This window comes from Zingiber officinale, chromosome 3B (assembly GCF_018446385.1).
Source record: "Zingiber officinale cultivar Zhangliang chromosome 3B, Zo_v1.1, whole genome shotgun sequence".
Taxonomy (NCBI): domain Eukaryota; kingdom Viridiplantae; phylum Streptophyta; class Magnoliopsida; order Zingiberales; family Zingiberaceae; genus Zingiber; species Zingiber officinale.
The window spans coordinates 6385330-6402594 of NC_055991.1; the positions used below are offsets into that span (position 1 = coordinate 6385330).

General features: G+C 32.7%; 1 protein-coding gene across 2 annotated transcripts; it reads left to right on the forward strand.

Annotated features, from left to right (window-relative positions):
* Window positions 1-635: 635 nt before the first annotated feature.
* LOC122055691 (aarF domain-containing protein kinase 1-like) lies at window positions 636-11419 on the forward strand. 2 transcript variants are annotated; one of them, XM_042617236.1, is made up of 16 exons: window positions 636-955; window positions 1027-1110; window positions 3453-3593; window positions 3690-3760; window positions 4161-4254; window positions 5892-5969; window positions 6995-7061; window positions 7777-7862; window positions 7992-8042; window positions 9132-9179; window positions 9702-9822; window positions 9912-10092; window positions 10599-10736; window positions 10814-10932; window positions 11004-11075; window positions 11157-11419. In XM_042617236.1, exons 1-16 carry the CDS (start codon window positions 749-751, stop codon window positions 11255-11257), a joined length of 1659 nt encoding a protein of 552 aa, XP_042473170.1. In that variant the 5' UTR covers window positions 636-748; the 3' UTR covers window positions 11258-11419. The 2 variants fall into 2 exon arrangements, with proteins under 2 accessions (XP_042473170.1, XP_042473171.1); XM_042617237.1 differs by having other exon boundaries at window positions 10814-10926.
* Window positions 11420-17265: the final 5846 nt, after the last annotated feature.

Below are 17265 nucleotides of genomic sequence, written 5' to 3' on the forward strand. Positions count from 1 at the left end.
ATGATAACTTGAACCAAACACATCCTGAGTGTTTTTCATTGCAATTCATCATTAAAGTGATTGAAGATACTCACCCCTTTCTATCTTACTGGAGTGTCTTAACGTCGAAGTGTCCTATCGTATAGAAGCTAATGTAGATACTCTAATAACTGTAAAATCATAATTTCATAATTATTATAATGTATGATTTGAATAATTATGCGATTTTTATGAGAACCACGTAGTAGAGAACAGTTAAATAATTATATAAAAAATAATTAATCATGTCACCCCATATTAATGTTGAATTTAAGATGACCTATCTGATCCATCAAAATTTTTCATTGATTGCCAGGGTGACAAATTAAAAAAGTGCATATAAAAATTAATTTTCACAGTTAACATTAGCAGATCAGTTACCTATTTAGTGTGAAATTTTTTAATAATACAACTAAATTTAGAATTTTAGATTCTAAACCATGGCTACAGTTAAGGCTACAGTTGAATTATAGCTGATGAATGAGATGTTTTGATTAAAAAAAAATCATTCAAGATTTAAAAAAAATAAATCAATTATCAAAATTGACATCAGCTGCGTCACCGGTTGAACATTGTCTATATATAATCACAGTCCATCGAAGTTGACACTCGAGACTCGAGTAGGTTCGTAAAACACTTTCACCGTCATCGTTGCGTTCCTTTTGGGCCTCGTCGAATCGCGACCACTTGCCTCCGATCGTCAGATTCAAAGCCCTAGCAATCCCTTGAAATGCCCGGATGCCGCCGATGGCTGCTCGGAATCGCCACCGTAGGGACCTCCCCGCTCCGCCTCGCGGTGGGGATCGCCGTCGCCGGCGCCGCCTGGACGGCGAGCCCTCAGCCTGCCGCTGCAGCCGACTCGCCTCTCTCGTCCACGGGCGACAAGTTCGGCTCCGCCATCAACGGCGTCATGAGATCCTCTCGTGCGATCTACACGGTGGGTATTAACCCCCGTCTTCCATTCTCGTTCTTGCGCTGGGTTCCGACCATTCGTCTTCGTCTCTCCAGATCGCATTTATAGTGGTGGATTACAAGTATTCTTTACGTCATTTACTTCCCAATTCCAGCGATTACCGTAAGAAGCTGTCAGAGGTGCAATCTCTTGTTCATTGCTTTGGTAGCTGTCTGTGACCTGCAATATGTTCTGCTTCTAGTTTCAATTCATGTCTCAAGATATTATTTCCTTAAATTAGTGTTTCAATTTCGTTGTTAGCTTTTCATGCTATTGTTAAAACTTGAAGACCACCTACACGCATCCCATCAATTGATATTCACGAACTAATGTTGAAGAATATTGCAAGTTTAGCCGAAGTTCGGAATTTAACAACAGATGTTCATTACCATTTTAAGTAGGAAAGTGAGTCTAGTGGATATTACAGGTTATATCCATAGCTCGATGTTGGTTCTTGCTTGTCTGTGATTCAGAGTGTGATATTTGTATGACATATGGATTTCTTTTTCATTCACCTGCCATGCTCTACTACCATTTTAAGCCCCACTCCCCTGTATCAATTGGTTTGATCAGCCTTAGATTACCAATATGAACTGAAGGCATAGTTCTTCAATAAGATGAAAAGCTTGTCTCAAATGGAAAATCCACTCCAACGAGTGACAATTTTTAATCAAGCATCTCAACTGTACATGTTGAAAAGAATCAAAGTTCATTCTTACTCAGCATCCTGCAATGGGTCTCCAGAAATTAACAAAATAACTATGCATATAATCAATAGACCTAGGCATACTGTTTAATGCATTAGGGACAAGGGGGAGTATAAGAAGATAACTCTGAGCCTTGAACACACAATGAATCATTGGAAATGACCATCATCATGCCATGATTACCTCACACTTAGAATGAAGAAGATGAGGATGCCTCTTTTTTTCCATTTACCTTGATTCCTCAAGGAAAATAAGGGTGCGTTTGGTAGGTGCGTTTAAAACACGCATTTATGAAAAAAGGTGTTTGGTTTACATTTTCCATGTCTATTTTCTAAGAAAATAGATAGCATTTTCTAGAAAATAGAAAATGTCTAAAAGTCAGTTTCTATTTTCTAGAAAACGCGCGTTTTTCAGAAAATGAAAATGGAAGACGCGCAAACCAAACACACCCTAAGAGTGTAGAAGAAATAAAATGGATAACTTGTAGACGTGATCCTTCCCTCAATTCACTAAAGGGCGCAGAAAATTCATCAGCATCCCACGTCATGTGAATTTCCCACTCAGTTTGAACTCAACTCTTTAGATACAAGGTTTTGTTCCTTCAATGTTTATTGTCTTCATCTTGTTTCATTATCAAACATCTTACAAAAGACAAGTTTATTTGATCTAATCTGGCTGTTGCAAGGCCAACAACCTACTGTTACATCACCCCAAGAGGCTATTAAAAAAATGTTTAATGATTAAAATCAAACAGTTGAAACATCTCTGCCATTTCTCATTGCTGTGTATGAACCCGCTTAAGTGTCTGGCTTCATCACGCGAAGGGTGTGTGAAGACTCATAAGCAGCTCCACTTTGGTGTGGTGAAGACTCACTTGGCAAATGCTAAACTACCTGATGATTGGTGTAATCTTGCAGATGTTACTGACATCAGGTCCATCCTTGACTTTAATACTAGAAATCACATTGAAACTACTACCTAGAGGATTCATGTCTTATTGGCATGAGTTGGAAACACAGAATCATGAGTTCTTGATGATGCTCAATGAAGACGATGTGAATCAGATAGTGTCCTTGCTTAATAAATAAGTTTTGACTCCAAATTAAACCAACTTACATCCCTTTTTCATTTTGGATGCAGGTTTGGGAAAATACAAGAAGATTATAATAAAACAAAATAAAAGAAATACATAGAATACTTATTGCTGATGCATATCACCATCAATAGTTTTCCTGTCCTATCTCAGTTCTTGAAATGACTTAGCTTAAAAATGCCAGATATAGATAATGTTGAAGACCATGCTTTGTGAGATCAATTTGGCGGACTAACTTTTTGGTTAATGAAATCACACATGCACTGTTGGCTTCTAACAAGTGAGAAGTCCAGATTCCAGATACTTAACGATGTTGGTCTACAGATGTTGTATGGCTGTTTTTCTAGTTTAGATGACGCCATTCATAATGGGAAGTTTGAAAAAAGAGACTGCCTGGATGTTCTGCAGACTTGGAGAAGAATTTACTCATTAAGTTGTTATTTCCAAAGAATAATGATTATGACTATCATTACTAGTTCAGGCAAGACCTTGCTTGATCAATATATCTTCATTGTGAATTTACTTTTTCTTCTACTTCTTCAAGTATTTGTATATTATTTGTTATGTAGACCATCCTTTTTTTACTTGTTTTTTAAGAGTTATGATATTTGACTCATTGCTAATGTACTCAAACATTAAGAAAAAAGCTAATCTTCATTCTGTTCTATTATGGCTTATCCAGGTTCATCTTCGCTCTGCTAAGAGGTTAAGAAAATTATGTGAAGCCAATAAAGGTTTCTATGTGAAAGCTGGTCAGTTTGTTTCCTCCTTGAGACAAGTCCCCAAAGAATATACTTCAATCCTTTCATCTTTGCAAGATCAGGTTTTAATTTGTTCTATACCTTTTTCTTTCCTTTTTTGAACCACAAGATGAATGAGTTGATTTATTGTGTCATGCCCTTTTAATGTGATATCTCAGGCCACTCCATACCACTTCAAAGATATTGAAGATGTAATAGCCAGAAACTTGGGAAAGGATTTATCAGAAATGTAGCTACATCCTTTGAGCAACTTTATTTTATTTCCAGATTGATTTTTGTAGATGTTCAAAAATGAGGGCATGCATGATAGCATTTCAATAATAATCCTGTTATTTATTATATGAAACCTATTCTAAGACACTCTTTTCTATATCGATTTTTTTTTGGAAGGGATGACAAGGAGTATTACACTAACCAGTAGTGATGGGGGCACATCAGATAGTATTGTGATACACCTGTTATTTATTATTCAAAGCCTACTCTAAAAAACTCTTGGTGATTCTTAACTGATCTTCATCTTGTCAGGAAATAGGTGTTAGCTAGATCCACTGTCATGGAAAATATATGTTGGTTCATTGCATGCCAAAATATGATGAAAATTTAATGTTTCAAACTTGTTTATCTGTCAGATTTCTGACATTTGATGAACAACCAATTGCTGCTGCATCAATTGCTCAAGTACACCATGGACTTCTGAAGAATTATCAAGAAGTTGCTGTCAAGGTCGGCATTGCTAAATGATAGCTGAGATTCTCAGTTGTTAGTTACTCTTTAAATTTCTGTGTCACTTTTTCATTTGGAAATAATTATTCTATCCTTCTCGATAGCTGGAATTATGGTGAGTAATTCACATCTATATCTTTTAGGCAGGATAACATTGAACCATCACTAGACTTGATAGCTTCTGTTATTTAAATTCACTGCATGCTAATCAGTGGTGGTGTTTGAATTTTTATGTTTCCTTGGATTTTAATCCAATAGGTAGTAGACAATGTAAAAGTTAACAGGGAAAAAAAATTGGATTCCTTCCCCATGGTAGTCCTCTTTACATATGTTTAATTCAGCATAAAATTACACTTTAAACCTTATAATATGTAGTAGTTAAGTCCCTTTCAAACTTTAAAACATGTAGTAATTTGAAAGTACTATTGTCAAGCATGGTCTTGATAGAACCACTGAGTAATGTAAGATTAGGAAATGAGTGGATGTTACCAAATATATATCGTAAATACAATATAAGTACTTCTATGAAATATGACAGCATGTACATCTTGAGTAATCATGACTAACTCGGCCTCATGACTGGTGTGTATAGGATGGCCTAGTGTATAGTCATGGAGGGAGTAACACATGTCGAATGTCCCAATATTATATATTAGTCAAAAGAGAACTCAAATATATTGGAATAGAAGCTTTCCTGTCAATTTCATTAGAAATTACTATTTTCTCCATATATTTTGATATTTAGATGCATTGATGATGCTTTTTGAAACATTGGATCTGAGTCATTCCAGATCAACCAAATTCTTGTCAAATATTTGAGTCTTCTAATTATATGTGATGATTCAAATAAGAAATATCATAATTAGCATATTAATGAAAATATAACAAAAACTATTCTTCTTGCTTTTGCTTGGAATCTTTAAAATTCCATACAAGAAAATTAACCACAAATAAGATGAAAATAAAATAGCTTCCTTTACAGAATTGACATCCTGTTTTCCTCAGAAACTAAAGTATCTCTATTTTATATTTTTCTTACTCTTATTAACACCCTAAATTTATTTCATTGAGGCCTCTCAAGAACATGATAATATTTATTTCATACTTTCGTTAACGTTGTCAAGCAGTAGTCTGCTTATGCTTTGTTCCTTGACAAATTTCTGTTTTTTTTGTTGATATAGTTTTTAATTTTTGATCAAGTATGGAGGCAGTTGCAGTATATCTGATTACAAATTATTTGTTTGTCGAGATCTTTAATTTCTCACTATTCAAATCAGATTTCTTAGGATTATTTACCATGCTAAGATTTGGCACCTTGTGATTTCATGTATTGCTATCAGCCTATAACAAAGTTGTCGCTGATGAGTTTTGTGCCATGCATCTATTGATTGTAAAAGCTCAAGTACTTAGGAGTTTGAACATTACAATCCTGAGGATGATTCATTATGCTGTTTGCTTACATTCAGAAAGTTGGGTTCTTTTATCTAGATTGTCTCCAATAAATGTTAGTGGTCAAGTTTCCTGTCATTTATTACTTATTTTTTAGATTACTGTTGCATGAAGAAGAAAACTTATCTTCTAAAATTTACCTTATTTTATTAATCCTTCAGTATAAAAATTATAGTCTTTGCATTTAGGTACAATACCCGGGCCTAGAGCAGCAGATGAAGATTGATATTACAACTATGGCTGTTGTGTCTAAGGCAGTTGCTTGGGTATGCAAAAACATTTTTAAATCATCTTTACTACCAAGTTACACATTTTTAAATTATGCACTGGAAAACCAATGATGAGAATGCAGCAAATGCTTTATTTATTATGTTGGTATTTCCTTGGGAGTATTCTGAGCAAACTCCTCTCATGGCACTATCAGAATCACAGAATGTTTATATGAGAGAGAAGTGGTTAGTTTGGTTGCTTCTAGCTACCGTGGGAACATTGGAAATTTAAAAAAAAAAAAATCAAAAGGAAGATAACAAGAAACATCCCTGTTAGTTTCCATTGATTTGTTCTTTTTTTATGTTTTATATAGCATAGGGTTGCTTTTCCAATTCACTGCTTACTCAAACTGAGGTGTGCAAATTTAGTGGGGATTTGTATATTTCATTGGAAGTGTCGATCCACCCCAGATCAGTGTCACCTTAGAACTTCTTTCCCAACCCACATTTTCTCTCCAGATTGATAGGCGATAACTCTACTGCATATTACCATGTGCTGAGTCTCACACAAGATAAGATTTGAGATTTTCTTTATCTAAAGGTATAGATAGATGACCCTAACCATATAAGTCAGTTATAATATACATACAGCATTCTTCTTAACATTCAAAAAGAAATACAACCATTTTTATGGCCCTTGCCTGAACTAGACTTGACAGTCAGTCCTAAGTTATTGTCGTTAAACTTCATATCTACTATTTTACCCAACAATTAGTATCCGTAGGGATTATCTATAAAGAAAATGTTTCAAAGGCTCAAAGTAAAGTGCTCTTCTGGATATTAGTGTTATTAGAGGATTTAGGTCCCCCACACTAATCCCAGGCAACACTGATTTCCTAATTTGTAACCTTGAAAGATTTAATGGTAAGAAAGTTTGTGCTACCATAATGTTAGGAAGCTGGCTGACTTTATTTTCTAATTCGAAATTTACTCTGCAAAGTATCTGCTCCATAAAACTCTATTCGTTTAATTGTTTGAATATTGTAGATTTCCACATTTGCTTGAAGAAATAATATCTACAGGTTTTCCCAGATTACCGGTTTGAAAGAATAATTGAAGAATTTGAAAGGGCAATGTTCTTGGAACTTGGTGAGTAGTCAAAAGTTCATCATGTTGTTTATGCTGTCAAACTTGTCTTTCAAGTCATACAATATAGAAGTAATACTGTTTTTCTTCAGTAACATGATGAGTTGTATACTCTTGCACTTGTCAATTATCTCATTCCTGTTTCTATTTTAAGGAGAGTTTTAATCCGTACACTGCACTATGTGCAGTTTTTGAATTGACTAATCATTCAACTCATAAAAAATTTGGGTCATATACTTCTTTTCTTTTCTATATCTGATGATTTTCTTCTGGCATACTACAGTTGCCATTAATCTGGAGTTTTGAAATTATTGGCTCTGACCTCTCTGTGAAGTAGTGTATTGATAGATTTCCCCTTTCTAGTCTTCCAATGGGATGGCCTCCATTATCACTTATGAAATCTCAATGGTTGAAATATGAGTTTAGATTTGCAATTTTTTTAACATGTATTTGATAATTTGTGACCTTCAGTATTGCATGACTAACACTCATGGCTCTATCAATAATGGAAGAAAGTAAAATTGTCCAGGATTGTTTTGTTGGTTATTTTTTTCTGTCATATTGTCAAATTTGAGGATAGCTCATGATGGGCTTGCATTCATAAAAAATAATCCATTAATTTCTTTAACTGGTTATCTGACTTGTCACTTGAGCAATGACAAACTAAAAGACCTGTCATCGATCAAGTTTATCCTTGTTTACCATTTCATATCTACAGATTTTGTTCAAGAGGCAAAGAACTCCGAGAGAACAGCAAGAAATCTTAGGAACAATAAGGTTGTCAGAATACCTGGCATTTTTTGGGTATGTGGTTTGTCAAGAAAATTTGTAGTAGTGTCAGCATACTAGGATAAGATTGAATGGGCTTTTATGATGTCTTGGTTTGAGTCTTTGAGATACCAGTGGAATTTGACTTTGGCTGACTTTTCTCAGGATTTAACAACTAGCCAAGTTTTGACAATGCAGTTTTGCAGTGGATACAAGGTGCTGTGACTTGTTTAACCTATCTGGAAATATTTTGGAAACTTTTCATTTACTCGAATGCCTTAATGTGGTAGCTTTGAAGACCTTGCATTCTATGTACCTCATTTTCCTAAAACCTTATAAGCCTGTCTCTTAAATACTTTAAACTTAGTTACAAAACTATTATGATAGTAACCCATAAATTGTTCTTGAACCTGTTTTTTTTTAAAAAATTATTCTGAGGAGTTCTAATATCAGACAAATATTCCCAAATCCGTAAACTCTGGAGTATTTTTGCCCGTTAAGATCCAGTTAATACTTTTTCCAAGAAAAATTGGCAGAATATATTGCTTGTGAGAATGTACATCTGTGTCTTTGGACTGGTTGCTTTGAGAAGATTTGGTTACACGGTTCACACATCACTTGTGATGCAGTTCCATGGTCTTTGTCAACTATTAAGTGTGATTTAGTTCTCTTTTTGATCTATCTTCTATGTGAAGCTGTATTACCTGTGTTATTTTCTGTTGTTTTTCTTTACTGTGCTCTTTTTCCTTTGGCTTTGTTGGGTACCATTACTCAGGTTAAAAGTAGATGTTCACATCAATGCATAGAGGAGCCATGAATTGCACGCTTCTGGCTAAAAGCAAAATGGAATATAATACGAATATGATGCTGAATGCTTCTTTTAGGTTTTTCTTCATGCAGTTTCTAAGGTGCCCAATTATCAGTGAAGATACATGGGTATCGAGCCAAAGTACAAACAAGGAGCTTAGGGTGATTATGCTTACATATAACAGTGCTCTGTTTTATTAATAAAGAAGACCTGCAACTGTACCTCCATGTTTTGCATTTAACATGTTGGTAATTGGACCCATTATATGTTAGCTGGTGTCGTAATTAAGGCTTATTATATTCTTGCTATGTTAGTCCTGAGTCATTGTTTTCAAACTTTTGTGGAGAAATGTTAATTCATTGTGCACATAGTAAGAAATTAGCATAATATCATCCAATACATTTGCCATGACTGTGAATGGGGTTTTCTTTTGTATGCGTTTGGATGTAGTTTTCTTCTGTGCAATCATTAACGCTTTGTTGTCTCAACTGGTATAGGTTGATGATGTCGAGTCCATGAGAAATTCCAAGATAAATACTCAAAAGGTGCCTGCTTTGATTAAAATACTTTCTTCATTTGTCACCTCCATATAATTGTAACTCCTCAAAGAATGGTCAATTGCTCTCTTGCTTTTCAACATGTTAACAATGTCTCTTCTGAAAACGGTTGGTTGCTCTCTTGTTTATAAACATATCAAGTGTTAGCCAAGTATAACTTTCAGTTTACTAGTCGAAAAACAAATTCAAACTTCCTTGTCAAATTTGTAAATATGAAGTAGGCTCTTTACACTTACACTTGTCTTCTTTGAAGTTTTCTGTGTTATGATTCATTAGTCTCCTAATAACTTTTGGTCAAATGCATTGCTTAACATCAGTTGGGATCTCTTTTGTCTGTGAAATCAATAGATCTGATAGATCAACGTTTGATACAAATTGGTGGATGCAAACAAAATGTATCTTGCTAGATTGTTTGTTTTTTTGGTAATCCAGGTTTAGTTGATGCCTTGGTGGGACTATTTTAGTTTTATCTCATATGTATCAATTTGAGGCGTCAATTTTTTTTTTCAGGTTGCTCAATCTCTAATTGAAATATTTGCTGAGATGATATTTATCCATGGTTTTGTGCATGGAGATCCACACCCTGGAAATATATTGGTTTCTCCCGAAGGTCATGGTGGCTATTCTATTGGTTAGGCTGCAATCTTCAGTTCTGTATTTGATTAACCATTATGCTAGTGTGTGGAAATCTAGCGTTGACTACTACTTTTGGAGATGCAGTGCTATTGGATCATGGGATCTATAGAGAATTAGACGAGAGGTTCAGATTGAACTACTGTGAGCTATGGAAAGCTTTGATTTGGTTGGATTCAAAGAAAATACAGCATTTGGGTGAAAAGTTTGGTGTTGGCAACTACTCAAAGTACTTTCCTGTCATCTTTACTGGAAGAACTATACAAAGGTGAGGCTTTAATCTTCAAGTGTGCATCAGGAGCTGCCATTTTCATCCGTGCAATAATGTCTTGTTGAATCTGCATTTGCAATGGCTCATAGAAGATTTGCTGAAATATGATCTTACTATTTTGATTGTTATATCAGCCTAATACTATAATAAATTCTAGATCTTATTTATGGCACGGCTTTCAATTAGCCATTATTTAAAACTAGCATTTTGAGAAGATAAATCAATAAAATGGTGATTTTATATAGCTTTTTGCGATTAAGAATCCTGGTTCAGCTATGGGATTTTATTTTCTAATGCTCCAGTTTAGTACAAATATTTGTTAGAAAAGAACTCATTCTGTAGCTCATTTTGATCTTTCTCAATGATGTTTCCAAGCATATCAATATGTTTCTTTAAATATAGGATTGATTTTTTGGATGTTACCTCCAATAAAACAATCGATTCTTCTTTCGTTTATAATGAATTATTTGTGTGTAGTTGTTACTTGTTCATTTTGTTATCAGCAAATCAGCTCTTGGAACACAATTGTCTAATGAAGAGAAAAAACTTTTGAAGCAAGAATTGCATTCCTTGAAGATGGAAGATATTTCTTCATTCATGGAATCTTTGCCCTCTGATTTTTTCACCATTATTCGGACAGAGTATGAGCACATTATATGACCTTTAAGATTAGAAGTTATTGGATATCTCTAATAAAAAAACGCTCATATCTTTTCAGTGGATTATTGCGGTCAATTATCAGCAAACTGGGAGCACCAAGACATGTGCGGCTTCTTGCATATACCAAATATGCTTTATATGGCCTTGAAACACGCCATGACCTGGACCATGGTAAAGGTTCGTACTGTTGATATATCTGCAAACATGAGTTAAACGAACATTCTGAAGTGTTTTCATCATTTATTTAGGTTTAACGATTACATCTGCACTCTCCAAAATCAAACCTAACGTGAGCTATCTTTGGTTGAGGATACTTCTTGGTAACCTTCATCTTTTCATGTTCTAAAATCTAGATTTAACTTTAAACCGAAGAATCTGCTCCATGTGCCTTCCATTTTCAGAATCCCTAGCATTGTTGTTTCGAATAGGGGAGGCAAGGCATTCACTTGCGATCAAGTGGAATAGGATGCTACAGAAAATGGTAAATTTTTTTATTGGATGATTTGATGTACAAAAGAACTAATCACTTCTTGGTACATAATGGTCTCTTCCAACTTCCGGGGGCACATGCTATCTACCTTCCCATTGCTATGGGAGAAATATTTATTTTATCAAGCAACATTGTCATGATTAATAATTTATTAGTCCCCACATTTAAATGAAACCATGCTTTTGTGTACTTTTAATCCCCATCTCTGGTTAAAATCTTTATCGAACATCAGTGATATATTTTATTTGTAGTTAGACTAAGCAAACAATAACAGCTACCTGTTGTGACTATTTGTATTGTGATTTGCATCCATGTTCGGAAGGGGCTAATCGTTGTAAGTTTATATCTGCGTAAGTGTTCGATCTTCCATATTTTTGTTATCCAGGATTGGTTATAGCTTCGAGAAAAGTTTTGAACTTGTGTTCATTAACGTTATCATTAAATTTGGTGTCAATTTCAACCCCTAAATCAAGTATAGTAATTGTAAACTAAAGTTGATGTTTGACCACAAGCTAAAGAAAAGAACCGTTGCTCATTCCAAGTTTGACCAATTTGGAATGATTTGTGTATTATACATATCAGTTATTTGGTAGCCAAGAACATGAATTTTTATTGCCGAAAAAAATGCTAGAAAATTACAAAGAAATTTGACAGTAATTAGGAATATTCGATCATTTAACGAAATTGAGCCAGGGAAAAGGAAATAAAATCTTATTTATTTATTTTACTTGAAATTGAATATTATCAACACTTTACAATGATTGTTTATTGTATTTTTTTTATTTGATTCACAAGTTTTGAAGTTGTTGTTGGCTTTATTTGATTTTAATTTGTAATATGTGCACTGAAGGCTGAAGATATGGAACGAGTAGAGAGTTTACAAATTTAAAAAAAAAAAAAACCTACTTATCACAGGTGTTTGCTCTAAACTAGTTAATTCAGGTTAAGGGGAGTGAGTTTAAATTTATATAATATTATTGTTGGTTATTGCTTCTGGTAGCACTCTGTTTTTTTTTATTAAAAAAATAATTTTATTTGGTTGGTATCGTATATTTAATTTATATTAATTAATTTTAAAGATGATTAATTTAATTATATAAAAAAATTTCACTGACTACTAGAATAATTTGAGAAACGCTCGTAATGAGTGGTTTATTAGTTTTGTGTTTTTAGATCAATCGTTTATTAAGGAAAATTTATTTGTTAATTTATCAAATTTAAGATTCGATCCTTATATTTAAAAAATTAAGAAAATGTTCTTCCAAAAACATTGAATATGAGGATGAAATTTTCACGAAATGTCAGTTGGCTAAAGGCTCAGGGACAAGCTTATTATAATTGGATAAGGGATTAATTCTTTATTGATGCATATCTTTCAGAAAAAAAAAATTCTTCGATCTCCTGACAAATTTGATGGTCTGATTTTAATTTATTTTTCTTTGTATAATTTAGAAATGAATTGTGAATACTACTTATTTATTCGATCATCAGGAATGATAATATGTGCACTAAGTTGAAGACGATAGAACTAGTAGAAAGTTTACAAATAAAAAAAAAATCAATTCCTACTTATCTTGTATTTGGTCCAAACTAGTTAATTTAGGTTGAGGGACATGAGTTTAAATTTATATAATATTATTGTTGGTTATTGCTTCCGTAAAAAAAATTATATAATATTATTGTTGGTTATTGCTTCCGTAAAAAAAAATAATTGGCATTGTGTAAAATTAAGAAAACGTCTTATGATAAGTAGAGGATGAAGTTCTCATGAAATATCAGTTGACTATTAGTTTTGTATTTTTTTTAGATCAGTTGTCTATTAAGAAAAATTTATTTGTTAATTTATTGAATTTGGCACTTGATCCTTATATATTTGGAAAATTAAAAAAACGTCCTACCATAAACATTAAATAGAGGATGAAGTTCTCACGAAATATCAGTTGACTGGGTCAAGATGACAGACTTATTATAATTTAATAAAAGATTAATTTCTGATTGCCACATATCTAAAAAATAATCTTGATCTCACAAACTTGGTGGTCTGACTGTAATTTATCTTCCTTCTATAATCTATAAATGATATTTATTCGATCATTAGGAATGGTAATATGCGTACTAGGTTGAAGACGATAGAACTAGTAGAAAGTTTGTTTGTTATTGCTTCCCCCTATGGAAGTCCTTTGTTTTTTAAAAATTTCTTTTTAGTTAGCTTTGTATATTTAATTTATATTAATTAATTTTAAAAATGACCAATTAAATCTCTTAAAAAAAATTTGATTATCAAAATACCATACGATTTATCAATTCAGTATTCTTAAATCAAGTGTCTATTAATAAAAATTATCTATTAATTTATTGTAGTAGATTCTTGTATATTTAAAAAATGAAAAATGATATACACAAAAAAAAAAATTCAATGAAAACCTCAAGGATAGACACATAAAGTGATGGGCCCACAAAAAATGAAATGGTGGGCCATGACTTTATGTGTCTATCCTTGAAATTTTCATTAAGTTTTTTTCCTTGTGCATATCATTGCTCTTAAAAAATTAAGAAAATATCCTGCAATTAAATACAAGAATTAAATCCTCACTAGAAATTAGTTGGCTAAAGGGTCGGATGACAAACTTGCTATAATTGAGTAAGAGATTAATTTTCTATGGACGAGAACACAGGATCCTTATATATTTAAAACATTAAGAAAATGTCCTGCTATAAACATTGAATAAAATCCTCACGAGATGTTAGTTGGCTAAAGGGCCGGATGATAAATTTGTTATGATTAGTAAGAGATTAATTTCCGATAGACAAGGGCACAAGATGAATTATTTGGAACTGCGATAGGTGAAATTTAAGTTTCTTGCAGTGTAAGGAACAAAAACAAACACAAACCAAACAATTTTATTTTTAATGACGAACCATCCATCAGGCACCCTTGCAAAAAAAATAATAAAAAAAAAAATAATTTTTTTACAGCCACGCAAGCATTTACAGTGTGCTTCATCAATATTATAATATTACCTTCATTTATGAATATTCATAATAATTATACACGCATTACCAACCATAAATACTATAGAACTGGCATCGCTAATATCTTGAACCATATACTATGTCTTAATATATTTTATTTTTCCAATCAAACTATACAGTCTCCATGTTCTCCTCATTCTCCAAATTGCCATTAATGAAGACGCAAATAACAATCTCGGATGATGATCATAAATTAATTTCAATCATCAAAGACTCGTCGTATTCAACTAATTAAGCAAATTTATTACGTATCATAATAATTATTATGACGCGGCTACGACGTTGAATACGACAAATCCTTGAAATCAATTTATGATTATTATCTTGCACTGTTTTTTTAATCTTAATTAATTATTTAAAAAAGCATCGAAGATTTCCTTTATTTTACTAAATAATATATGTAGGAAAAAATGTTTGAAAGCTGATTCAACAAAACCTCCGTCGTTGTTGTCATCCTTGGGTTTCGAACTGCTTGCGTGATCACTCGCAGCTGGCGGAACCAAGGTGCATAACGGGTGGATGTCTACGTTGCAAGGCACGCATCGATAACACATACCTACAGCGGTTTGACGGCAAACGTCGCATCGACGTGGGTTATCGGGAGAGAGGACGTACAAGGTGAGCGGATGGTCGGCGTGCCTGGGAATCCAGATAGTGGAGGAGCAACGGGCACAGTGCTCATGGAGATCGAAGTCACACCGGTGGCACCGGTAGCGAACGCCGTGTCCTCTGACCCCGCACCCGTTACACCTGAAGTCTGACTCCAAGTACACACGCACCAAGCTATGCTCGGGATGCAAATAGTGGTTCATCCTATCCTCATTCGCCATTTCCTTAGTTTTTTTCTTCTTCTTTGGGAGTCGCTAGCTCGTACATCTTTTTATAGGCATGCAACGATAATAATTAGTTGACCAAATGCTTATGATGATGTTAGAAGACAAATTCTAACTCTTGTGTTACTTAACTTGCACTCAAGAATGAGTGACGTTATTTTTTTTTTTTTAAATTTAGGTATCATTTCGTTACTAAATTTTGGGTCTGAAGAATTTGTTTATTAATAAACAAACATGAACAACTCGCTCTGAATGAACAAGTGTGTCTATGCTCATGCACACACACAAATTCGTTAATATTCGTGAACAATCATAAATCAAGTTCATCAATAGAATTTTTATTAACATGCTAACAATATTCTCTAAGTTTCTTTATAATATTTATAAAATTTAAGATAAATCATCCACTTTATTAAATTTAGACAATTATTTTCACTATGCATTATATCAACTACCTTAAAATTTATATTATATTTATTTTTTATTATTTTATTCTCTCTTCCATTTTTAAATTTTTTTTCTCTCCATATATAATATCTATATTTTATTACTCAATCCATTCTCTTTAGAAGACAAATTCTAACTCTTGTGTTACTTAACTTGCACTCAAGAATGAGTGACGTTTTTTTTGTTTTTTGTTTTTTTTTTAATTTAGGTATCCGTTTTGTTACTAAATTTTGCGTTTGACTTAATAAAAATTTGTTTATTAAATAAACAAACATAAACAACTCGCTCTAAACGAACAAGTGCGCCCATGCGCATGCGTGCACACAAATTCGTTAATATTCGTGAATAATCATAAATCAAGTTCCATCAATAGAATTTTTATTAACATGCTAAGAGTATTCTCATCAGTTTCTCTATAATATTTTTAAAATTTAAGATAAATCATCCATTTTATTAAATTTAGATAATTACTTTCACTGCACACTACATCAGCTACTCTAAAATTTACATTATCTTTAATTTCTTATTATTTTATTCTCTCTTCCACTTTTTTAAAAAAAATTCCCTCAATATATAATATCTACTTTTCATTACTCAATCTATTCTCTTTATTTTTTCTCTCTTCCAAATTTAAGAAGGGTGTCTTTTTTCATTCCCTAATTTTAGAGAATTATTATCTATGAAATCTGAATTTATGGAATAGATAGGGTAGCTAATATGGATGTTCTAATAAATAAAGAAACATTTAAAATGAATACATAAATTTTATTTTATCAAACTTATAATAATCATCTAAATAAGCTTACAATGCAAAAAATTTTAAACAAATTTAAATTGCGAGTTCGATAATATCTAAATAAGTTAAGCCCAAACTGATAACAAACCTAAGTCAAGTTTGAACAATTATTTTAAAAACTTGGTTCATTTTATTTTTGACTTGAACTTGACTTGGTTACTTTATCAAACAAGCTTGAATACCACAAAATTTAACTCAACTTGAATACTCATGTGCAATCCTAGATCCAATTAGTCCTGGAGGTGGATAGTCCGGTTTCACAGACCAACCACCAGGTAAATTTGAGGAGGGCAGGTGCCCAACATGACACCCCAACATCATCCATGATTCAAACTCCATAGAAAATACCTAACATGAGATTTGAATCCTCATTGTATGAGAATCATTTTGCTTCTTACCCTAATACCATGTCTCGGACGACTTGGCCTTCTTGTCCGTATGGTTTTGACTCATCAATTACATTAATTAAACTATTAATTATGACCAATTATTCATCTTCCAATGCACTCATGTATCTCAAATTAATGACCCCATAAATGATTTTGAGACTTGACTTGCAATGTTTTAAATTAAGTCAATTATCAACTAACTCATTTACTTATTAATATATATAATTATTAATCAAAGTGAAACTACCATTAACGGAAATGGTCACCTTGTTCATGCATCTAATCTCATTTTATATCTACAGAGTTGACATGAGAATTATAAAATGATACGTAAATTTTTTTTGGTTTTTGTCTCGTATATTTTATTCAAATGAATGAACTCATGTAAAATATATAAACCAAATTTATTTTATAACAATTGCTATTTAGATTTATTTTCAATAATATGTTGTATATATATAAAAGTTATGATAATATAAGTTATATTTAATGCACTAATAATATTGATCCCAATTTGAAATT